Source organism: Colletotrichum navitas (genome assembly GCF_030913465.1).
Source record: "Colletotrichum navitas strain CBS 125086 chromosome Unknown LY79scaffold_62, whole genome shotgun sequence".
Lineage (NCBI taxonomy): Eukaryota > Fungi > Ascomycota > Sordariomycetes > Glomerellales > Glomerellaceae > Colletotrichum > Colletotrichum navitas.
Window position 1 is genome coordinate 39625 of NW_026850608.1, and position 23127 is coordinate 62751.

The following is a 23127-nucleotide window of genomic DNA, read 5'->3' on the forward strand; positions in this document are numbered from 1 at the left end:
TTGGTCCGTCGAGGCCGAGTTCGTGTGTGTGTGTTTCGAGGGACCCGGCCTAGGTAGTAGAAGGTCCGGATTCGCGTGGGCAAACGTACCCCCCGGCCGTCCCCGTCCCCTCTTTTCCCGAGACCTCTCCACTTCGTCTTCTTTTGCTCTTTCCTGCACGTAGGGTGCTGTCTCTCCTACCCTCCTCCCGTCGTCGCGCGACGTGTGCTGTGTGTTCTGTTTCGTGGTGGGAAAAGAGTCCAGATGTCGATGGAATATATACTCGCTCTGTGGAAACTTCCCATACGCGGTCTGGTGCAGTTCACACGGGTACATGTGTGTACAGTGCAGGCGTTGGACGAAAATGGAATGAAAATGCTGGCTCGAGATTGAAATCTCTACAGAAGGAGACGGGAGGGAACACACGTTTGGTTTGGGCGTGGGCATCATGAACGGTCTGCGACGAGGAACTGTTTTCTTCTCCGCAAGTTTAAAGAACAGAGTGCCCTTTGAAGGCTCTTCTTCTTCTTCTTCTTCTTCTTATTCTTACGTACTGCAAAAAAAAAGAAGAAGAAAATAGAGAGAGCGGGCCTTTCATTTTATGATGGGTCGACGACGTTTTTTCCCGACTTTCTTTCTTTGATACCGAAAAAAACCGAAAAACCATGTCTAGTTACCGAAGAACGCCAGTCCACCTGATTATCCCCGCCCCCTACCCATGTCTATGTATTCCCCGTCTCCCCGTCGTACAGATGTATGAGGGTATCAAGTTGTAGTAGCGTAAACAAGCTCAGGACCGCCAGAAAAAAGCAAATGCGTGGGTGAAAAGAAGAAAAGAAAAAAAAAAGAAAGGAAGGGAAAAAACCATGGCATCAAGTGGTGAGGTTCTAGAAACGTCCGCCACGTCTTCCTCCGCCGCCGCCACCTCCACGGCCGCCGGAACCAGCGCTGCGACCCTCTCCACCACCGCCACCGCCACCGCCGCCGCGGTGTCCGTGGCGGCCCTTGGGCGCGTCCGGGATGACGACGAGACCTCTGGTGCCGCGGAGGCCCATCTTGCCAACGGTGCTCTTCTGGATGGCGGGAGTCTCGGGGGCCGCGAGGGCGTCGCGGGCAAAGATGTTGCCCTCGGCGACGAGCTGCTCCTTGTCCCACTTGAGGGACTTCATCCAGTTCTTGTAGTAACCCAGCCAGGCCTGGTAGATCTTGGCCTTCTGGGCCTCGTCGATGCGCTGCTCGGCGATCGCGTAGACCTGCTCGGCCGACGAGAGGTCGGCGCGCCGGGTCTCGAAAGAGATCTCCTTGAGGGTCCACTGGGGGAAGAAGCCTTCGATGTCGGCGACGATGAAGATGCCGCGGCCCTCGGCGCCCGCGCGGGCGGTACGGCCGAGGCGGTGAATGTACGACTCCTTGTCGGCGGGGATGCCGACCTGGAAGACGGAGGTGACGCCGGGGAAGTCCATGCCGCGGGCGATGACGTCCGTGGCGACGAGAATGCCAGACTTGGAATCGCGGTAGTCGTTGGTCGTCTTGGTGCGCTTGCTCTGGGAGATGCGGGAGTGCAGGACGGCCGTGGGAAGCATGCCGGGGACGTTGGCGAGGACGTCGCCGTAGAAGTCGGCAAGGGCAGCCGTCGGGGCGAAGATGATGGCCTTGAAGGTCTCGGGGCCGACGTGGGCGGCCTCCTCGCGGATGGCGCCAACCATGGCGGGGGCGACGGCAGCGAAGGTGGGCACCTTGATGAGGTGCTGGGGAACGCGCTCGTGGGTGTTGGCCTCGCCGGCGGGGATGGTGGAGATGAACTTGTAACCCTTGGAGAGGACGAGGCCGGCGACCTGCTCGACGTGAGGGGCTATGGTGGCGGAGAAGAGCATGCCTTGGCGGTTGGTCTGGGCCTTGTCGGGGAGGGCGCGGACGATGTCCTTGAGAGCAGGCATGAAGCCCATGTCGAGGAGGCGGTCGGCCTCGTCGAGCACCAGGGTATCGAGGTGGCGGAAAGACTCCTTGATGTACTCGTTCGACATGTGGTCGATGAGACGTCCGGGGGTGGCAATGAGAATGTCGCAGCCGTTGAGGATCTGCTTCTCCTCGCGGTCCTTGTTGGTGCCTCCGATGGCGATGCAGACGCGGTACTGCTGGAGACGCTGCAGCAGACCCTGGGCCTCCTTGGCGATTTGCATGGCCAGCTCGCGGGTGGGGGAGATGACGAGGAGAGAGATTCCGGCGCCGCGGCCGCGGTTGTTGGTGATGAGGGTCTGGATGGCAGGGAGGAGGAAGGCAATGGTCTTGCCGGTGCCGGTCTTGGCCTGGACGAGGCAGTCGCCGCGCTTGGGGGGGAGAAGCTCGGTCAGAGTGGCGGCTTGGACGGGCATCATGTGGTCGAACTTGAGATCCTGGGTGATGGCCTGGATCAGGGCCGGGTTGACGCCAACCATATCGGCGAACCTGGGCGTGTCCTCGGGGACGGGCTCGGTGAGGGGCGGCGCAGTGCTCTGAGGCGCTGGGGCAGCGGGCGCCGGCGCCGACGGGACGGCCGATCTGGGGGAATCGCTGTACGGCGCATCGCGACGGCCACGTCTGGGACCGCCGCGCTTCTGGTTCGAGCCTCTTCCTCTACGGTCCATGATGTCGATTTGGGGCGGAAGGGGGGGGAGGTTTGTTTGGAAGGGAGGAGTGTGTTACGGCGGGAATTTTCAGGCCGTGATGAGAGGCGATGTCAAGGGGAAATTTTCCAGGAACAAGCAGGGGGACCTGACGAAACTGTTCTGGGCCGGGTCTAGCGCGGTGCGATAAGAAGCTACGGAGGGTGCGATAAGCATTCTAGGGGTCCAGTGTACCTACCTACTTCGTACGTGTACCTGCTCACCGCGCGCCCCACTTTGCCCCGCCCCCGCTTCTTTTACGGGAGCAGGTTGCTGACATAATGGGTTAGATACGTACATAATACGGAGTACTCCGTAGTACAAAAACATGGGAGATTGTGCTTGAGGACAATCAGAGGAATAGAATAGCAGATAGAACTATAGCTACAGCAAATGTTCATCTATTTCTACCATTCACGTAGTAGAGACGTAGTCGCAAACTTGATGTAGTTGTCGCAACCCAGGGAGATGAAAGAAAGGTCATCCCGTTCTGTCCCTATAGGTATTATACAAACAGATCAAGACAATATTCCCGCCAGAGCGTGTTGATATCCGTCCTTGAGGAGGGTTGGGCACCACGCCATATAGTTCCTATGCTTATGAACGCCTCCCAATCAACCGCGTTTATCTTTTCCTTTTTTCTTTTTTTTTTTTTCGAAATGCTTACGGCCCCATGTCCAAGACCTAAGGTTATACATTAACAAAGGATTGCAACTCTGCAAGTGCTCCAAGTCATTTGGTATCAGATCCTCGCAGAGGAGCGCGTGCGTTGCTTGTACATGTATGTCGCTTGGAAATCATCAAAAAGCAACTGGTTCTCCAAGCGCCAATATATCAGGTCGTCAATGACATTTATGTACCAGATTCGGACATCAACTCCAACCTCAATTGGCCCATCACACACAAGTTCTAGGCTTTAGTACTAGTGTGGCTTATATCCATAAGGCCGTTGTCGAGTTGACTGGGATGGTGCAATGGGTGGTGAGGATGAGCTGGGTGACATTGGCGTGACAGGAGACTGCCCATGCTCTGTGTCTTCATGGGAGTACGGCGGCCATATGGAGCCTGTGTGATCCGATGGCATAGAAGTGTGTGATGAGGTCGGATTCGTCACCTTGATTGTGGACGATCTCTGAACGGGGATATGAAAATACGGGCTGTTTGGGTCTCCTGGCGATGCAGGGAGTTCATGATGCGGCATGGTAGAGGGCGACGGCTGATCGTGAACAGGTGAAGCTTGGCTGGCTCGATGTGATGCTCGCGTTGGAGTCCGAGGGGCACCTGCTGGGCCATAATCCAGGGGTGATTGCGGATTACTCTGGGGAGGGAGGCTACTCTGCTGACTAGTGTAGCTAGACTGCCGTTCGATACCGGGATGCCCGTCTATGTCCTGGCACAAGCTTCCTAGGAACATCTTATAGATGTCACCACCCGCAGGCTCCGTGTCTATCAAATCACTGCGACGGCGGTTAGTAAAGCATGAATGCGCACGTCTTTGATTTGCATCTTCTTACGGGCAGCCGTAGTATCTCATGTCGTCGTCCAAACGTCGGAGTCTCTCGATGGCGTTTTGGTCGTATCCGAACCGAACAAACTGTATAGTGACTGGGCGGATCTTGGATATGTCCACTTGCTCATGGGACTTCCCTGGTGGTATGTAGGACAAGTCCCCATGCAAGTCCTTCAGCTCATTAAAAGTTGATTTTAGATAGACGTCAATGGTGTGTTCCATCCTCATGCCTTTCCAGATGCCATCTGTTAGAATGATGATGGTCTTCTTGCGTGGCGGAGACTTGGAAGTCTTCGCTCGCGTGTAGCTGTTGATGATGCGTGTGAGCTCTGGCACAATAGTAGTTTCGACTACTTCTGCTGGGGACTTGGCAACAGCTGGATTTGCCAATTCCATGGCCCTTCTGAAGTGTTTGAGTTGCTGTGAACCCCCAATCGTTGCCTTCGGATTGGTGTCTGGATTCGTAAAGTAGAGCTCCATCCCATTGTCATCATACCCCAGAGATCGCCAAACAAGGACCTCTAAGAGGTAAGTCACCTGTGCCCAATGAGGAACCATGGTTGTGCCATTGTCGACGAGATATACCTACTCATGTTAGCTGTGTCACAGACGACAGGTACTGAACTTTGACCAACTATATCGCGATTCTTGAATTCTGTCTCGAGGCGCCGATCCAATTGCTCCAAGTTGTCCGATATATCCTTGCCCTTTACTGTACGAGGCTGCTTGCTGATGAGGGAGCTGAAGCTTCCCATGCTTGGTTTGAACCCCTTCCCTTTCTTGTCGAGCGCTGTTCTTACCTGCCAAACGGTGATGGGGCTGCGATGCGTAGTGTGCCAGTCAGGATACGCTGACTGAGTCGAAGTTTGGGATGTTTTCGGCTCGTTGGATGGTGCTATACGAGGATCCCGTGCAACAGAGCTTTGTGCGATTGGGTGGGAGATGGTCGCTGAATTCCGCGAGTGAAGTGAGCGCTGAGCCACTGGTTGAATGGGTTGTTCCAGGAGCTTTTCTCGACTCTCGAACTCCACCTCGGCAGACGGTAGTTTCGTCGCCCGGAGTTTGTGCTTGGTCACGTCGCCCGGATTCACCTTCGTGATACCCGAATGAAGATAGTCTTGTTCGGACTGGAGGTCGATCCTCTGCAATAAGTCGTGCAGGCTTTGGGGTACTCTGGACACGCCGGATTGGGTGGATTTGAACAGCTCTTCAAACCGTTGACAAATCGTTCCCGCAGACCACCTGTCTTTTTCGACGAGCATATGCTCGTCAACCATGTCCAGAACGGCCGACGTGTAGACGTCATTTCCTCTCGCGGCTTCGCGCAAGTAGTCGTGCCAGTGCCGGACCTCCTCAAGTACAGCTTTCCCATCGTGAAATGCGTCACTCGAGTCTTCTGAAATTCCGAAAATGGCTTCTTGGCGAAGTTTGTTGAAGATGAGAACGCCCTGAGTCCCCAGAACAACATATGTTGCCGCGATCGAAAGCACGCATCCGAGAGACCACACGTCGCTTGTCTGCGGAACTTCTGGCTTCTTAGAGCCCCGACCGTCCAGGTAGGCGGCCTTCTCAGGGTCGGCTATATTTTTCAGGGTCAGTATGGCTAAGACAACGGGAAAATGTAGGGAAACAAGCACCATAAGTCCGTGTCCCCCCTGTTGCTCTTGTTCTCTGGTCTCCCGTTGTTCCGGTAGATTTCAGCCGCATGCTAGCTTCTCCTGGGTCCGCCAGTTTGAATCTATCGTTGACGCGAAGGATATTCTCGGGCTTAATGTCGCCGTGCCATCTGTTTGTATCGCAATTAGATTGTGAGAAACCAACTGAGAGAGACACATACGTCAAATACTGATGGCTACCGATAGTAACCGTGTGAATAGAGGCCAAGGTTCCCGATATCTCCGCCATGGTCTTCCAGAATGCCAATATCTCTTTGGCTGATATTGGGGGGGATATTGTTCGAATCGCTTCGTAAAAGTCGAAGTCGGCAAGTTCCAACACGATGTTGGAGTAAAGTTCCCGCCCTCTATCATTATCCAGCTCGTAGCTTTCGAACCATCCAATGTACTGGATCAGGCCATCCCTGTTTGCGAGATTTATAAACATCCGTTTCTCGTTCTCGAAGTGCTCGTGCTTTGATTGTTTGAATTGTTTCAAAGCAAATCGGTATCTCTATTGATACATTGATCATTTCAGCATACATGTATGATGTAGAACCATGGGGGAAGGGGGAGAGATAGAAAGAAGTATGAACCACCTCACCTTTCCTCTATTGGTACCACTGTTCGTTTTTTCGTCTCCACGCTCGATCTTGGCTGATGCCATTTTATTCTGCAGCTTGAGCCCGACGAGTTCCTCCGGCACTTCAATGGAGTACAACGTCGCCGTGTTCACTCTAGGACCCTTACCATCGCGGTATGGCTGGATCGGTTCTTTCCTCAAGAAGGGGCTGATGATGTCGTTGAAGTTCCTATATGAAGTTCCCATATCCATTTCAAACTGAATTGGGCACCACGCAAACTGATTTTCGTAAAACCTCTCGTGGAAATTGGGATAATCAGGCGGACCCTTGATGTAGTTCTTCAAAACATCTCTCTCGATCGGAAGAGTCGTAAGACGGTTGTTCGGAAACTCGTGAATCAGCGATGGTGCGCCAATAACTAATAGATTGTAGAAAATGGCAAGGTGTTCCTCGATGCGATGCGTTTGCAATTGCGGCGGTTGATCATGTTCTCGAAGATATGCTGTCTGGCAAAGCCTATCCAGGTCATTCTCGTATTCTGGAGGGCAGCTTTTAGAGTGTTGTTTTAGTCGCGCCGTGACGTTTTCCATCAACACGAATTCCTGGCCACAGGCGGAAGTTCGCGTCTCTTGTTTGCGAAGCTCATGGAATTCCGAGAGAGCAGTTTCGAAATGTTGCCCGAAATCTAGTTGACCCGGACTCATTGTGCAAGTTGACTACGAAGCCGCAGGCACATGAACGGAAGAACGGAAAGAGAGAAAGAAAATAAGATAAACGAACGGCACGGTTTGGAAAAGTACGTTGAAACCAGCGTAAGGATTATTATACCTTGTGTCAAGCCAGACAACCAATATTATGGGCGGGGAATACATGCAGGAAGAACAGAAATGCAACCCAAGACCAGGGAACTAGCACTCTCTCCAAGGAGGGCGCCCGCCGCCTGACTGACTGCCTGTGTGCGGCTGAACTGGCTCAGAGAGAACAGGCAGATAAGTCGCTAAGCCCAATACAGGAACTTATAGATCAGCAGTATTTTTGCTAGATTCGGGGCGGTGTGAGAGAATGATACTACTAAGGAAGCAAGTTAGCTGCATGGTATGCTGTGTGTCGCTTCAGACTGACGCACATCTCAACACACTGGTAAGGTTGCCAGCCAAGGACATTGTCGCTCCCACCCCTTGCGCTCGACGCCACCAGACAGAGGCGGGAAGATCTGTCCTCGGATTAGTAGCTAAGACTGTGACAGAAAGTACAGTTATCGTGGTTACAAAGGCCTCATTCGTTGAACTTCTGTCTCGCGGTGCAACATCGAAGGCTACAAAACCCGGCCGATGTCCGCCATTCTCGCTGTGCATAACTGATGTGGCATAGTAGTCCTTCTTTGAGACCCGCCGTTCCTCAACCTTATTTGCACATCATTCATGACTGATACGCCAACCTATTAGCGGGTGATTCTGGACGTTCAAGCGCGTGCATACGTTTCCTATCGTGGAGGAAGCAACCGGGTGGGCTCGGGATGTGTAGAACGGCTGTAGACCCAACCGGACTTGTGACCACGAGGGTGTGACTGTCTCCTTGCTGATTTGCGGCCCATGGGTGACCATGAGGCAAACACGCATAACAACTCCAAGGCACCAGCTTGTAGCGGGTATCCAGCCCTATGCGGGGTGATTGGATATGGCTTGATGAGCGCCTTGAATGGCTGGTGATGCTGTAAGGCGACCAGATGCCTGCTGTCAGCCTGCTTGGTGATGCCGCTCTCCTCCGGCCCCAAGTCGGTACGAATCCAAAAGGTCAAATGATTGATAAGAAACCACCCACCCAGCCCATTTGTCTGACACCCGCCTTCGTAGCCTGCTTCCCTCTTCTATCAATCGGCAGATCTACCAGGCAGCCTGCTTCGAATCACCCTGGATATCCATCCACTGCCTCTTCCACCGCCTCCCGAGGTACCCAACATAGCCCGCATTGCCATTCCTATTCGCACACGTTAAACCATGGGGCAATCTACCCGAGGGGCGAAGAAGAAATCTTTTTGGACCAACGAACCCGTCGAAAACCAAACACTGCACCGAGCCATGTCTTTTCCACCACCTCAAGGTTGGGTACTAGTATCTGTGTCGGCATACGGCTTGAAATGGTACAAGCTACGTAAGTGGCTCGTCAATCACTTCAAAAATGAGGGTGACAGGTTCCAAGAACGCCAGGTCAGTCGTGCACTACGGAAGGGAATTTGAAGAATTCGATCAATGACCGAGGCTGATATCCGGGCGTTTCAGAACATAGACAACGACGTTTTCCTCTTCTACGCTCCGTATCTACTCACAGAGGTGAGCGGCAATGCTATTCGTCGCGGAACTAGCAGTCCCTAACTCGCCATAGAATGAGCTGTTATCCATCGATAAATTGCGCGAGACAAGCAAGCACGATGAAAGGAGACAGCACAGTCGAGTTGAATACAGTCCAGACCCGGATCCTTAGGTCCCCCTATTTACATCATATTCAAACCCAAAAACTGGATGGAAAGTCGGCCGGGAGTTTGGCGAAGGAAGGATGCTATTTCAGTGTTTCTGGGAGGTCGTTAGAAATGGTCGGACATAGTGATCGGGGGGGCTTGTAGCGTATAAACAAGTATTATGAGCTGTAAGATAAGGGCGGAGGTATACGCTGCCGCCAGCCAGTCCTGGCTAATCTGCCGCGACTCCCAAACACATCAATCCTGACCAAGTTACATTAGGATGTTATGCAGGGAAGCGGAAGGCAGAATCTTAGATTGTACAGATATGGAGTGTATCGGATTTGGCAGCAGATTAGCAGGAGAAGGCGGAGTATCTCAGCCTAATGATAATTGCCATCATTCAGCCATGTATCACCGAGAAAAGGGGCGTGGCTGATGAGGCCGGGCGTCACCTTCTCTTGGACACCGAGCATTGGTAACGCCAGGTAAAACACGCGCGGGCGGGCAGTGCCTTGGTTGGTCAAGCTGAATCAATAGCGACGCCGTCTTTTATCAAAGGAACAGGAGCTCATTGGTGGTGAGAGAGAGTGCTGAGAGCCTTGTGTCAGCCTGGGGGCGAAGCACAATCTATAGCCCGGATTTTTGCAGACCTGTGACGCGAGACGAGTCGTAGGTGAAAAGTAGTTCATATTTTACAAAAGACATATTCTTCTCACCCTTAGTTTGTCCTGAGCTGGAATCCTCGGAGACGGCATAGAACGCAAGAGCCCGTAGCATCCAATAATACTTCCAGCCTGCAACACTGCAAACCCCAACCATGATGGCTTCATCGTACCGGTCATTCGATCTGAACCCAAGACAGTACCTGTCAGGGACACCTTGCGGAAAGTCTGCTCTCGACAGGCTTGAGGAATGCAGGAACCAGCTCTTCATCAAGGACCGTCGAACGCACAGTATACCAGTGAAGGATATCTCGGCGGCAGGACGGGTCGAGAAGATAAACCTCCGGAGTGACGAAAAGCTGAAGGCGTTTCTTGGAGACGTCCCAACAAACGAAATAGGAAATGCTTCCTTGTACAGACCAGATGCAAAATGTCGATTTGTGTAAGTTCGCATGGCTCTTCAACATGTCGGGAAACACTCGATCCTCGAAGCGAACCCCAAGACTGCGATTGACTGACGGGAGCTAGGAACCTGTGTGCACCAACCACTGTTGGGCCACTGGAGTTGAGCGAAACGATGCAACTCCGTTTGATGACCTTTTACCAAATCATGCCTCAGTTCTCGGATTTCCTCCTCGTTTACGCGTCGGACCACGGTAGGGATAGAGAACTCCGCTTCAGTGGCTTCCGAACAGACAAGGTCCTAGCGAATCCCGTTCACGGGACCGTGATCCCAGAGCTTGGGAGGAGCGGGAGGAGGTACCAGCTCTGCTTCAATCTCAAGACGGCGGCGCTCAAAGGACGCGAAGACTGGAAGATTCGACAGGCTGTTTTGCACCACCAGTTTGATCTGGGCCAAGGCACTCAACTATGGGTCATCGGGGACCCTCACGCCACTCTCAAGAGCCGTATCGCAGCGCTCTTCCGGGAAGGGAACACTTACCCAACCAGCTTCGGCACAGTCGAGGAAGGGTTCAGATCATCTCTGGAGGTGCATCTGGACTTTGCGCGGTGGGCAACGTCGGAATGGAGATGGCATATATTATATCTCGAGAAGAAAGCAGAGGAATTTGTAAGATCTCGGCGCCAACAAAAAATGCTCGTTCGACTGATATGCTCGGCTAACCAGCATTCTCAAGACCAAACCTGCCCGTATCAGAGACAAGGGGCACATTGAAAAATTGGAGCCGGAAAACCTGAGCGACGTCCAGAACTGGGAAGAAAGAACAAACGACGCGATCATGGCCATGGAGTCGAATATCAACATCTTGAAACTGCAGCAAAAGTTCTACAGGGACCTGGTCAAAGACGACGATTTCCCTGGCCGAGAAAAGCACGGCTGCACGAGAGCGGTAGCGAACTACGATTCGCAACTGGAGGAGCACATCTGCGAGACTCAGATGCAGATCGTCAGAGCGAAACTGCTCGTCAAAATGATCTCGGATAGGAAAACCATCGTGAGTGCACAAAAAGTCATTGCCGGATAGTTGGTTGGCATCGCGCTGACACTTGTGCTTCTCAGCTTATTCAACACTTTCAGACACAAAATGCCATTGTGTCCTCGATGCTCACGGCCACGATGTATAAGCAAGCCAGCCGTAGTGCGGTAGAGGCCATTGCAGTCCGAATAGTGACAATTGTCACCTTGATCTACCTGCCTGCGACCTTCTCTAGCGTAGGTTTGACAGCTGATACGAGTTGAATCCATCCCTTCAGAGCCGCGCTGACTGCTTCTTGACCAGACTTTCTTCAGCACCGATATCATCAAGTACCAGGAGGGCGAGGTGTTCTCGATGGTAGCGCTGGAGCGATTCCTCCAGGTCACCCTTCCCCTGATGTTCTTGACCTTTGTCTCTTCTGGCTTGTGGTTCTGGATAGAATGGCGTAGACGCGCCCGAGACTTCCTCAAGATTAGAAGTCGCCTTCCCGACGTGTTTGAACCAGAGCTAGAGAAGTCTGCTTCAAAGTGGTAGACAAAAGGGGTGAAGATATTCCCCGATAGTGTGCCTGGTTGCGGAACAGGCATCCATCCCAAGGGCTCTGCAGTTTCAGAAATCGCGATTTACCACGTTCTTTAGTGTGGCGCATAGACTAAGAGGACAAATAAGAGGGCACTATCGGGATCTACATACACTAACTAGCCCTTACAAATTGGCACGGAGAATCAGATATGACATGTCATACTTCTAAATGCTCAAGAATTGTATACTCCTGAGAAACAGTGTCGTCTGGATCGGAACATGGCCAGATTTATAGGCAACCATTCTGGGCATATAACAGACTCGACTGATAGCTAGTCCATACACAAGCCATTCTGACTATTTATCCGACCCGCCAGTTCTCTTGACTGTTAACGCCAATAGCTTGAATGCATAACGCTTTCCGCCCGCACAATAATGGCCTCCCTAGTCTGGCTGTTGTGACCTTGTGCCGGCACGCCCCCTCCCCCCTTGATTCTTCTTTCGCTTCATAGTCACATCGCATCCGCGGGCACCAAGGTAGAATCTCTATCCAATCTTTCAATTTATGCTATTTCATCAATACACCTTGCCACTGCTGGTCAGGCACCGAAAAACGCCTCCCGAGACCTCTATATAGAACCCAGAACCAAAGTAAGAGAAAAGAAAAGCGAGACCCCCCCCAAAGCGCACGCGCGATCGGAAAAGTACCCTCCTCACGCCTTGAAGAAGTCCGTCACGGCCTTGGTGAACTGGTCGGGGTCCTGCATGGGCGCGAAGTGGCTGACGTCCTTGAGGATGGTGAGGCTGCTGCCGGGGATGGCCTTGTTCAGGAGACCCGGGGCGTCGAGGTTGACGGCCTCCTCGCGGTCGCCGTCGGCGATCATGACCTTTGCGCCGTCGATGGTGCCGAGCTGCGCGTCGGTGAACTGCGGCAGCGTGCCCTCCATGGTGGAGACCTTTGCGCCAAAGTCGGTGAAGTTGGCGCCCGGCTGCAGGACGGCGTACTCTTTGGCGCAGCGCGACACGAACTCGGAGAAGATGGCCGTCTGGCTGAAGCTCGCGTTGGTCTGCCCCGGGTTGGCCGTGGCGCCATAGAGGAAGGCCTTGTTGATGGCCCCGGCGGCCTTCGGGTCCATGAGCGTCGCGAGGGTGACGATGCCGCCGTCGGACCACCCGACGACGTTGTACTGCGTCACGCCCGCGCCGGTGAGCAGCGCCGAGACGTCGGCGGCCATCTTGTCATAGGTGAAGACGTCGTCCGCGTTGAACGTCGAGCGGCCGTGGCCGCGGCGGTCGACGGCGATGACGTAGTGGCCGGCGTCGACGAGGCGCGTGATGACGGAGCCGAAGTAGGCCGAGTAGCCCAGGCCGCCGTGGTCCATGACGATGGGCACGCCGCCGGCCTTCTCGTTGTACTTTTGGAACCACATCTCGATGCCGTTGATCGGCGTCTTGTCCGTGGAGATGGGGCTCGGGAGATCCGGGGTCGCCGGCAGGGTCTCCCAGACCGGTTTGGTCTGGCGGAGGGCCAGGCCCGAGACGGAGCCGGTCAGGGCGGCGGCGGCGATGAGAGCGTTGAAGTGCATGTTTTGTCGCTATTGATCCCGAAGAGTGGGAAAGACTAGGGGAAACGAAAGTGTGTTTGTGTGGTAAAAACGAATGTGTGAGAGAAATACAAAAGCGAAAAGACCGAGTAAGAGACTGACTATGCGATGTGGGTGAAAGGGGAGGAGAGCAAGATTCCCGGGGAAGGATGGTCATGTAGTTAAATACACATCCATTTCCTGGTGTTTCCCCACGACCCTCTTCTCTCCATCCCTCCAGGCGCGCGTACCGGTGGGCTGGTATCGAGTTAATTGCCATATTACCTTGCGGCGGAGCCGAATCTGAAGATAGGAGATGTCGTCAAGGATCACGACTCGAACAGCCCCGGTTTAATAGAGTTTTGCGCAGTTTCTTTTTTGCGCCTGGCGCCGTCTGTCCGCGGTCCCGTTGACCGGCTATCCCAGCAACAGAGCCTCGTTCAACTCGACAGTTGCTATTTAGATCGGGCGAGGACTACTATGATACTGAGGAGGGGAGACCATGAGTTGAGGAGAGACTGGGGGGGAGCATCCGGTTAAGCCGCAAACGTTGGACGGTTCCAAGGGGTCTTTGGGGTTGCCTCAGCCCGAAATGCCAAGACCACTTAACTGCTACGGGGTGTATCCATTCTCATATATCTAGCCAATCAGAGGACCCAGATGCATCCCCTTTCTCTAACAAAAGTAATCTCATCACAACAACAACAGCAACAACAACAACAACATCAACAGCAACAGCAACACCACTTTCTTGGCCTTGCAGTTATTACAACTTCTTCGCTGTTATGGCGCGCGTTGACCCTGCTTTACGGGCAGTCATCCTTGCCCTTCGAAGCCGTATTGGAGGCAAAACAGCCGACGAGGTTGCACAAGCGCTAGGATTATCCAGACGTACAGTCGACGATATTGTCGCGCGCGCAAAAAAGCATGGCTTTGACCCAACCGCTCCCACCTTCTCCTTAAAACCCGAATACATCGAAGATGCCCCCCGGTCGGGCCGGCCAAAGAAGGTTACATCTGCTGTGGCTGACCTTAGTCTAGAAGGTTTGCCATGACCCGTTATGGCAGAAGATAAGAGACGTGTTTCGCCCTTAAACTCTCGAGGTGAGTCCTCGGGACCCCGGAAATGAGGACCCGCCCCGTCCCAAGTGGATGGGCCCAGAGCAACGACGGGAAAACCCGACTGACTTCTCTACAGTCAATCTGACACTTGGGGTGGCAGGGGTAACCTACGTAGGGGGCGCGTCTGGAATTGAGGCTGTATGGCCTATATCGCAATGCGTTATACACATCGGATCCCCCAGGAACTTGGGGAACCGCGTTCATCTTCAAAGCCCCGCCGTCGATTGCAATGCCGTTGCTGCCGGTTGGCCCGACAGGGTTGGCAAGTTGTTGGATTGGATGGGTAGGGTGAGTAGGGACGCAACCCGGTGCCATTCGGCTTCCGAGGCCCGGTGCCAATGACCGGTGCCGAACACGGTTGGTGAAGCTCAATGGATTCTGTTCTGCTCAAAGGTCTAAAACTCATTTAATATAGATAACAATGCAACGCTCGTCTGACGAACTGTACTCTGCTCTACTGGTTTAGCCCTTGCGTCGGCCCGTGCTCAACCACCCTTCCCTTGTCTAGACGGATGAAGTAGTTGGCGTCCTGCACGGCCTCTAGTCGATGAGCGATGGTGATGACCGTGCTCGTGGTCAGCTCGTTCCTCAAGACCTCTTGCACTCTTGCGGCCGTCTCCTTGTCGATCGAAGCAGTGGCCTCGTCTAGGACCACGATCGGACTCCTTCTCAGGACGGCGCGGCCGATACCAACCAGCTGACGCTGTCCTTGGCTCAGGTTCTTCCCGCCGCCTTCGACGCGCGAATAGAGGTCCCACCCGGGACCGAGCACGCGGTGCAAGACGACAATGCACTCAGTGTCGGTGTACTGGTGCAGCGGGTCCAGGTTGTCCCGCAGCGTTCCGGGGAACAGCACCGGGTCCTGGGCGACGAAGCTCACACGCTGTCGCCACACGTGAACATCCACGCTGGACAGTTTGTAACTCCCGATGCGGATGGCTCCCTCGGAAGGGTGAATAGTCGCGAGAAGAGCGAGGGCCATGGTGGACTTGCCAGACCCCGTCCTGCCGAGGACCGCGCAAGTCGAGCCGCCTGGGATGGTGAAAGAAGCTTCCGACACGGAGGGGTCTAGGTGAGGCGCGTATCTGAGAGTGACGTTTTCGAAGGTGACGTCGTCCGAGTGGTGAGGCCAGCTGGTAGGAGGCGTAATCTCACCACAGGGCTCCTCGGGGATGTCCAGGAGCTCAATCACACGCTCGACAGAGACAAAGTCCATCTGCAGAGTGCCGTACTGCTTGCAGAGGTTGTGGGTCGCCTCGACAAACGCCGACGCCGTGGTTAGGACAAAAGCCGTCAGACCAGGCGACAGGCCCTTGTGGAGCGCCACTATGGTGAGGCAGAAAGTAGAGATGGCCGACAGAGCGTCGAATCGGTACATGAGCCAGGCTTGGAGGCTCCAGTAGAAGTGGTCCATCTTCTGGAAGGCATCGGTGACGACAATGTTCATGTTTTGGAAGTGATGCTGGGCCTTGAACGCGCGAATAGTCGCCAGTCCATCGAGCAAGATGCCAAAGTTGGACATCAGCGGGCTCAAAGAGACCATCTCGAGTCTTCGCAGGCTCTGGGAGGTGGGCAAGAAGCGCATAAAGATGTAGACGAACCAAACGGTCATGCCGACAGAGAAAACGAGGAACAACGGTGTGACGGAGGCAATCACTACCATGCTCGAGAACCAGGTGATGGACTGTACGGCGACTTCGCGCAATGGCCTCATGATGCCTCCATCGATCATGCCAATGTCGGACACGAGGCGGTTCATCAAGCGCCCCACAGGGGTGACGTCGTAGAACCGAAAGGTTGCTTTGCTGACCTTGGTGATGACCCTCTTGAACAGATCCCTTGCTGCCGTGATGATCATGAGCAGAGTGAGGCCCTCCGACAAGGTGTAGATGAGAGCCTGGGCAACGGCGATGGCGAAATAGACCCACAGCCATGGGCGAAGATCGGCGTTCGGATCCGGGAGTCTGTCAAAGAGCCCGGAGAAATCAATGCCGTCCAACGTCCCTTTCGTCGAGGTCTCGTGTTTGTAAGCCTCCCCCCAGGCCTTCAGGAACCAGTAGTTGAGGAGGCTGCCCAACCTGAACAAGCCGAATACCAGCAGAAGCAAAGCCCACCACTTGAGCTTGCCGGCTTTGATGTAGGTCCAGTAAACCGACAGCATCACACCCCCATGAGCTCGATGCTCCTCCTCGATGAACTTGGACGGCACGGCTGCGTCTTGCTGCTCCTCGAGCGTCTGCTCTGGCTCCTCGTGGCGCACCGCGGGGTCTTCATCTTGGGAGAGGAACTTGGCAACCTCTGCAGCCGCCTCTTCCGAGTTCAGGACCCGAGCGGTGTTGCCGACGATTTCTACCATCTGGCTAGCCAGGTGAAGACAAAGGTCAACTCTGTGGGTGACGAGAACTACAGTGCGGCCTTCCACAAGCGGGCCCTGAAGAAGCTTTTTCACAATGGACTCGGCCGTGTTGTGGTCCAGTGCGGCGAGGGGATCGTCCAGCAGCAGCACGCGGGACTGGCTGTACACCGCGCGAGCCAAAGCGACACGCGCTCTCTGGCCACCTGACAGGCCAATGCCGTTCTCGCCCATGTCCGATAGATCGCCGTGTTTAAAGTTTGCCAGGTCTGGTAGGAGCGCACAGGCATCCAGCGTCTGAGTATATCTAGTAGGGTCGAATGGCGCCGAGAAAAGGATGTTATCACGGATGCTCATGTGCTGCAGCCATGGACTTTGAGCACAGTATCCTATGGGTTCGGTTGGGATGATGGCTTCGCCCGCATGCCGATCAAGCTCCCCGAGGATCGCCTGTAGCAACGCCGTCTTGCCCGATCCAACTTTGCCGAACACAACGGTGAGACCCTGGGGGAAGCTGATATCGAGGTTCTTCAGCACGGGCTGCTCGTATCCGGGCCACGCAAACGCCGCCTTGGTGAACTTGATATCATTCGTAAGGTGGTCAGAGAAGACGCTTTCTTTGTCGGGCTCGCTCATGAAATCCTCGATACGGCCCATGGCGATTGATGCGTTTAAAAGAACGGTGATGAGGCCAGGTAGTTCTTTAAAACTGGTCTCTAGTAGATTAAAGAGAGAAAGGGCGGGGAACGCCACGTCGACTGTCAGAGTCCTGCCGGCAATGGATGTGTAGGCGAAGAACGTGGCAACTGGGAAGAGGGTACCGGAAGCGATGTTGAGGGTGGAGATGGCGATGCTCCATAGCCCCGTCACGACCCTGGTGCGCAGCTCGTGTCGTCGAGTGGCCATAATGCTATCCAGCCATTTCGATTGCCAGTCGTACCACCGGAGGTGACGAATTCCCTCGACAAACTGGGAGGTCGATTGCAGTCTAGCATCAGTGGCAGCCCTGCGTACGCGTTCGTTCTTGAGGAGTTGAGTGATGAAGATGGTATTTAGCATTTGAGCAAGCACAACACAAGCCATTCCGAACAAGCAGGAATAGCCGAGGAGCTGCCACACGAGGATGAATGAGAAGATGAACTGGAGCGGCTTCGTGACAATCGTAGGGAACTCCCAGAACCGCTGTGCAATCTCATAGACGTCGTTTCTCATGAGATTCAGGATCTTCCCGGTGGTGGCAGGCTGCCTTTGCGCTTTTGGTTTCTGCAGCCGCTGGTACCTGGGACGAGCGGGGTGCCCGCGACGGAACCAGCCCAGGAGTCTGCTGAAGCGGCCGGTTTGCTCATCATCGTCGGCAGAACCATCCGTGTCGGTCTGCTCGTCGCAATGCCCGTCTTCGTCGTCACCCTCCTCCTCCTCGTCGTCGGCGCCGATCATCTTCTCATCGGCCGGCTGGCCAAAGTGTTTCCGAGACAAAGTCTTGGCGTAGATGGTCGTGATCATCTCGCCTCGGGACCTCTCGTAGCAACGCCGGGAGAACCAAAGCTGGAAGACAGCTGCCTGACAGGCGAGCAGACGAACAGCCAGGATGGCGATGGCGTACAAGACAGAGACCTCAATGTTGCTGGGACCACTCTGAATGGCCCGCAGGAGCTGCTGCAACAGCATAGGGACCGAAAGAGCTGCGAAACACTCAATGATCCCAAGGGAGGACTGGATCATGAGATCCAGTCCATTGGCCAAGAACAGCTTGGCCGTCATAGAGCCACGGAGCTCATGGAAGAGAGCGTGGAGCCGCTCGTGTTGGAAGTCGAAGGGCAGCTGCCAAACATCTTGATTATGCAGCTGCTTTTCGTATCCCCTAGCGATCATTGGTGCCATCCACGATACCGTCATGAATCTCCAGAGTGAAAGGTTGTCTTCGGGGCTACGGAGCTCGTCGGTTGGCTCCTTGCGGGCAACATCATCGTCGCCGAGGGAAGGGTCACGCATCGGCATGGCGAGGATGCCGATGATGCCTACCAAGGCGACAATGAGATCCGCCAAAACAAGCATAGAGATGGACCTGTAAAGCCTGTAACTGAATGCTGTCGAGACAACGCCACACGCAAGGATGGTGAAGTAGAGACACAGTAGCGTCTTGGGGGTCTTTGTCGGCCGGTCGGCGGCGGTGATGAGAACAGCAACGAGCCACGGCACGAGTTCCAGGATAGAGAAGACACGATGCGGCTGCACGAGAAGAGACAAGGAAGCCTGGACGAGGCCAGCAAGTGCGACTGCAAAAAGGTAGATGGTCCAGAACGTCCAGGATTTCTTCAGCGGAAGGTGGGCGGCTGCGGAGTACAGAGACTCTTGTGCAAAGCCACGGCACCAGGCGGGCCTCTTGCGAAGAAGCGGTCTCGCGAGAACGAGGCACGCCAGCAAGGCGGCGACGGAGGCGCGCACGATATCGGTGACGTGCATGACGTTCAAAGCATCGAGGTGAGCGGCCGCAGTCAAGGTCGCGTTCTCGAATTTGGTGTGGGAGAAATGAGGGAGATGGGGGCCAGCGAGAACATCCTGAAAGGCGGCATAGCTATAGAATGCCAAACGCCCCGAAGGAGGTCCGTCGGCCTCAAGGGTTGCAAAGCTGCCCATCATGGTTATGAGGGTTCAGCAGCGGGTGCCTATTGAGTAGTGTGGAACAGTGGTAGCGACACCATCAAAGCGACAGAGAGCCGCGGGGTTCTCGAACCAAATCAACTGCGCGCGGGATGAGGTGAGGTCGGGTACTGGAGCCGGTTCCGTGCATTCACCGCTTTCCGGGGTCTCGAACAAAAGGTTCCAATTCGCCAGAGAAGGGAACTGGATGGATTCTTAGTAACTAACAGAGATAGAACCTTTCACCTGACTGCTCACGTGTTGGCCATCCTCGGAAACTGGCATTGCGACGCGTTGCGTCGCATCTCGTCTGGGTATATATCATCGACCGCATCCAGCGGTGATGATTTGCGACGTTCGGATGCAAAAATATGAGGATGGAAAACTTGTCTTTTAATTGTTTGTATTTTCTTTGGAACACGAATGGGAGACCAGCAACGGACGGGAGGGGCTTGCCGCGCCTGCCGCTTATTCAATCTCCTACTGTTGCTGACGGTCGGTCGCTACGGCACGGGGAAGATCAAGCACACGTGACTCTTCCCACAGTTTCTGTAACGATGACATAATCACATAGGAGCAACTTACTATGTAGTTTGAATACGGATACAGGTAAGGTGAGTACAGGTATTACTTGGTGGCAGGGGTAAGTTTTATGCTCCTAGTGATGTAAATCGCCACACAGTTTCTAAGCATCCTACGGAGTACCTGCCTACCCATCTCTTTCTACTACCGTATCCTCTGACTTAACTGAAAAACCGCACAGACCGCAGGCTGCTGAAAAGGGGCTGGCGTGGTGGCAGAAACAGGGATCTAAATGTGGCAAATACAGGGAGTCATTTACGTCAGCAGCAAGTTAGGCGGCAAGGGTTAGGGTTACATGGGTGGGTGTGTGTAGAAATAGATTGACCGCTTTCTATAAGGGGTCTAGCGTATGGTCTATGCGGTTTTTCAGTTAAGTCAGAGGATACGGTAGCTGGACGGCGTTGACAGCTGGCGGACTAGAGGGGGGTATCTGACAGGGGCGATAAAACTTCGGGGTGGCGGGGGCAAGTTGATTCCGCTTATGAAGTTACCCCCCATAGATGACATCATTATATTCGAGGGTGGATACTCACTAATACATAGTAGGAATGTCCTGTTAGGCAGTACCTACCTACCTACCCTGGAAACATGGGCGAGTCGTATCCCGGGTTGGACGAAGTCCAATCCGACCGTATTCTCGCGATACGAAACCGAAACCGAACATCCCTGGATCCTGCCTCGAACAACCAGTTTAGCCAGCCTAAGCCTACACGACTGCTATTGTACATGTACGCTGTGTGGAGCTCGGCCACGGCCACGGACAATTTCTCTGCATTGGTTGGCACGGAAAGAAGTGCCGTTCCTGCGCCTCTGCCGGTGAAGGGCTGGAACGGGCCGCCCTTAGCAGCATTATCCGATGAAGCTGTCATATCTTCGATGACATGTGGGCTCTAGGGGGCGGACGGTCTCCAGCAAGACGGATTGGCCGTTGTCGTTGTCGTTGTCGGTCAGGGGTGAGTGAGTATATAATGTGCCGCCGGACCCTTCAACATGGACCGTTCATCCATTGTAGTTCCAAAAGGTTGCCTATCCCACACCCACTCTTACTCATCTAGACGACAAAAGCCCATATCATGGCAAACGCAAACGCAACTCATCCCATCGCCTTGGCGGGTGTGTTGGACGCCCAAACCTCGCAACACTTGCCCACGGCCGCGGCCGGCCTCGTCCTCGTCGTTTTTGCCCTGCTAGTGCAGCGATGGCTTACCGCCGACCCCCTGGCCAACGTGCCGTATATGGGAGAGGGGACCAAGTCGGAGAAGAAGAAACAGTTCATGGAAGGCAAAGCAGCACAGTTTTATACCGAAGGCTACAGGAAGGTCTGTGTGGTTCTGCTCAACGAAATCGTTTCCAAGATCTGACCCCTGACTGTTCTGGTTTAGTTCAAGGACAGCATCTTCCGCATCGCGACGTTCCAGAGTAAAAAGCCCTCGTCCACTCAAGTGCCTGACACACGACTGACTGTTTCCCCCGTTAGCAAAGGATTCCATCTGTGTTCCTACCAAGTTCCTCCCTGAGCTGAAGAAAGCCCCCGACGATGTCATCAGCGCCGCCGACGCCAACACTGAGGTATACAGCTCTTTATTTGCCCCCTAGTAACACCTTTTTCTTCCTCTTCTTCTACTATTATTTTTATATGTGAAAATACTGACTTCCTAAAGGTCATGTTCTCTAAGTACACGAAATTTGAAAACGAAAACGTCTTCATACACCACGTCGTCAGGTCGACATTGACGCCGTCTCTACGTTAGCCTCGCCACGTAACATCTCTCGAAGGCAGCCATCACTAACCACCTTCTATAACAGCCCGACTAAACGCGAGCATCTCGGAAGAGGTTGCCGAATCAATGCGCCTTGAGCTACCCCAGTCCAGCAACTGGAGTGAGGTCCTTATTAACCAGAAGCTCCTCCGCATCATTGCCATGGTCTCCGGCCGCGTCTTTGTTGGCCCCGAGCTCTGCCATGACGAGAGATACATTGACGCCTCTATTAACTACACTGTCGACCAGATGACCGCCGTGAACGCCATCTCCAAGGTTCCTGCTTTCCTACGGCCCCTTGTCGCTACTCGGCTGCCAGAGACCCAGACGCTATACAGGCGCATTGACGCTGGTATAGAAGTCATCTCCCCCCTTATCACAGCCCGTCGCAAGGCTGCAGAGAAGGGTAACTACAAGGCGCCTAACGACTTGCTCCAGTGGATCATTGACGCGCAGACAAAGCTTGGGACAGTCAGCGACCGTGACCTTGCTATGAGCCAGCTTACTGCTAGCTTTGTCGCTATCCACACTACTACTGCAGCAACAACTAACGCTCTCTACTGGCTTGCAGCAAAGCCTGAGCTAACCCCTATGCTCCGCGAAGACGTCCAGCAGGCGCTAGCTGAGTCTAAGGGGGAATTTACAAGCTTAGCTCTGCAAAATATGAAGAAACTGGACAGCTTCCTGAAGGAGTGTATGAGACTTTCTCCGGGTAATGTCGGTATGTTGCTTATTGTCCCCCTCCCCCCCGTTTATTGTTTTTAAAGTTCTCCAACCACTTGACCAAGGGTTAGGAATCTATGTGTTTGTGTGTATAAAGAAGAAGACAGAGACCACTAAAGCTAACCTTTCTGTCTCCGCCCCCCCGCTACTAGCATCCTTCACACGCAAGGTTCTCAAGTCTGTGAAGCTCCCTAACGGCCAGACCATCCCCGAGGGCATGTTCATCGGCGTCTCCGCCCAGGGCGTTAACCAAGACCCCGAAATCTTCCCAGACCCAGAGGTCTTCGACGCCCTCCGCTTCTACAAGCTCCGCGAGGGCAAGGTGCACGCCGATTCCGGCTCCAAGGCCGCCGAGACCGTTGCGCAGGCCCAGCTCGTCAGCGTCGGCACCACCCACCTGACGTTCGGCTACGGCAAGCACGCTTGCCCAGGCCGCTTCTTCGCCGTCAACGAGATCAAGATGATCATGGCCAACATTCTGTGCCACTACGAAATCCGGATGCCGGACGGCGTTACCGAGAGGTACCAGGACTGGGTCTTCGGCCCAATGGTGAGTATATCCATTCTTGGGAGTCTTTTTTTTTCTTTTTTCTTTCTTCAGTTTTTCTTCGCTCTTCTTTGCTGCGGTATTGAGATGGAGAGCTAACCTTTGACACTTCCCAGATGGGCCCTGACCCCTCCAAGACTATCATGATTAGGAAACTATGATGTGGAGCGAAAACAGGGTGCGAATACGAGTTTTGTGGTGTTCATCTCGTGCCGGAAATCAGCATTATGGCGATGATGGTCCTGGAACGACTGCTGCCTATCCATGAAAACTCGTTCCCGAAAGATGATTCTGTTGGGATATTCTCATTCTCTCCCTTTTCTTCTTTGGGGTTCGCTCCATCACGTTGGTAACACGATGTGTGTG

General features: G+C 54.1%; 7 protein-coding genes across 7 annotated transcripts; 3 read left to right on the forward strand and 4 right to left on the reverse strand.

Annotated features, from left to right (window-relative positions):
- Window positions 1-452: 452 nt before the first annotated feature.
- On the reverse strand, window positions 453-2687 carry LY79DRAFT_563298 (DEAD/DEAH box helicase). Its single transcript, XM_060558544.1, has one exon. It carries the CDS (start codon window positions 2601-2603, stop codon window positions 867-869), a length of 1737 nt encoding a protein of 578 aa, XP_060410844.1. The 5' UTR covers window positions 2604-2687; the 3' UTR covers window positions 453-866.
- Window positions 2688-3324: 637 nt separating this feature from the next.
- Window positions 3325-6698, reverse strand: LY79DRAFT_334052 (uncharacterized protein). Its single transcript, XM_060552511.1, has 6 exons — window positions 6391-6698; window positions 5969-6298; window positions 5769-5917; window positions 4767-5710; window positions 4136-4716; window positions 3325-4078 (listed from the first exon to the last, which is right to left on the reverse strand). The coding sequence occupies exons 2-6, from the start codon at window positions 6232-6234 to the stop codon at window positions 3544-3546; spliced, it is 2475 nt and encodes an 824-aa protein (XP_060410845.1). The 5' UTR covers window positions 6235-6298; window positions 6391-6698; the 3' UTR covers window positions 3325-3543.
- A 1472-nt stretch (window positions 6699-8170) lies between these two features.
- LY79DRAFT_334087 (uncharacterized protein) lies at window positions 8171-9174 on the forward strand. The gene is made up of 3 exons (XM_060552512.1): window positions 8171-8577; window positions 8657-8700; window positions 8753-9174. The coding sequence occupies exons 1-3, from the start codon at window positions 8368-8370 to the stop codon at window positions 8988-8990; spliced, it is 492 nt and encodes a 163-aa protein (XP_060410846.1). The 5' UTR covers window positions 8171-8367; the 3' UTR covers window positions 8991-9174.
- Window positions 9175-9484: 310 nt separating this feature from the next.
- LY79DRAFT_563307 (uncharacterized protein) lies at window positions 9485-11731 on the forward strand. Its single transcript, XM_060558545.1, has 5 exons — window positions 9485-9932; window positions 10019-10562; window positions 10630-10947; window positions 11013-11165; window positions 11233-11731. Exons 1-5 carry the CDS (start codon window positions 9646-9648, stop codon window positions 11461-11463), a joined length of 1533 nt encoding a protein of 510 aa, XP_060410847.1. The 5' UTR covers window positions 9485-9645; the 3' UTR covers window positions 11464-11731.
- Window positions 11732-12164: 433 nt separating this feature from the next.
- Window positions 12165-13037, reverse strand: LY79DRAFT_672255 (Alpha/Beta hydrolase protein; the record flags this gene model as incomplete). Its single annotated transcript, XM_060564029.1, has 1 exon — window positions 12165-13037. One exon carries the CDS (start codon window positions 13035-13037, stop codon window positions 12165-12167), a length of 873 nt encoding a protein of 290 aa, XP_060410848.1.
- Window positions 13038-14610: 1573 nt separating this feature from the next.
- Window positions 14611-19240, reverse strand: LY79DRAFT_638028 (ABC transporter; the record flags this gene model as incomplete). The annotated part of the gene is made up of 1 exon (XM_060562291.1): window positions 14611-19240. The coding sequence occupies exon 1, from the start codon at window positions 19147-19149 to the stop codon at window positions 14611-14613; it is 4539 nt and encodes a 1512-aa protein (XP_060410849.1). The 5' UTR covers window positions 19150-19240.
- A 1564-nt stretch (window positions 19241-20804) lies between these two features.
- LY79DRAFT_672257 (cytochrome P450) lies at window positions 20805-22922 on the forward strand (the record flags this gene model as incomplete). Its single annotated transcript, XM_060564030.1, has 7 exons — window positions 20805-21050; window positions 21114-21150; window positions 21209-21300; window positions 21393-21477; window positions 21538-22212; window positions 22367-22764; window positions 22878-22922. The coding sequence occupies 7 exons, from the start codon at window positions 20805-20807 to the stop codon at window positions 22920-22922; spliced, it is 1578 nt and encodes a 525-aa protein (XP_060410850.1).
- Window positions 22923-23127: the final 205 nt, after the last annotated feature.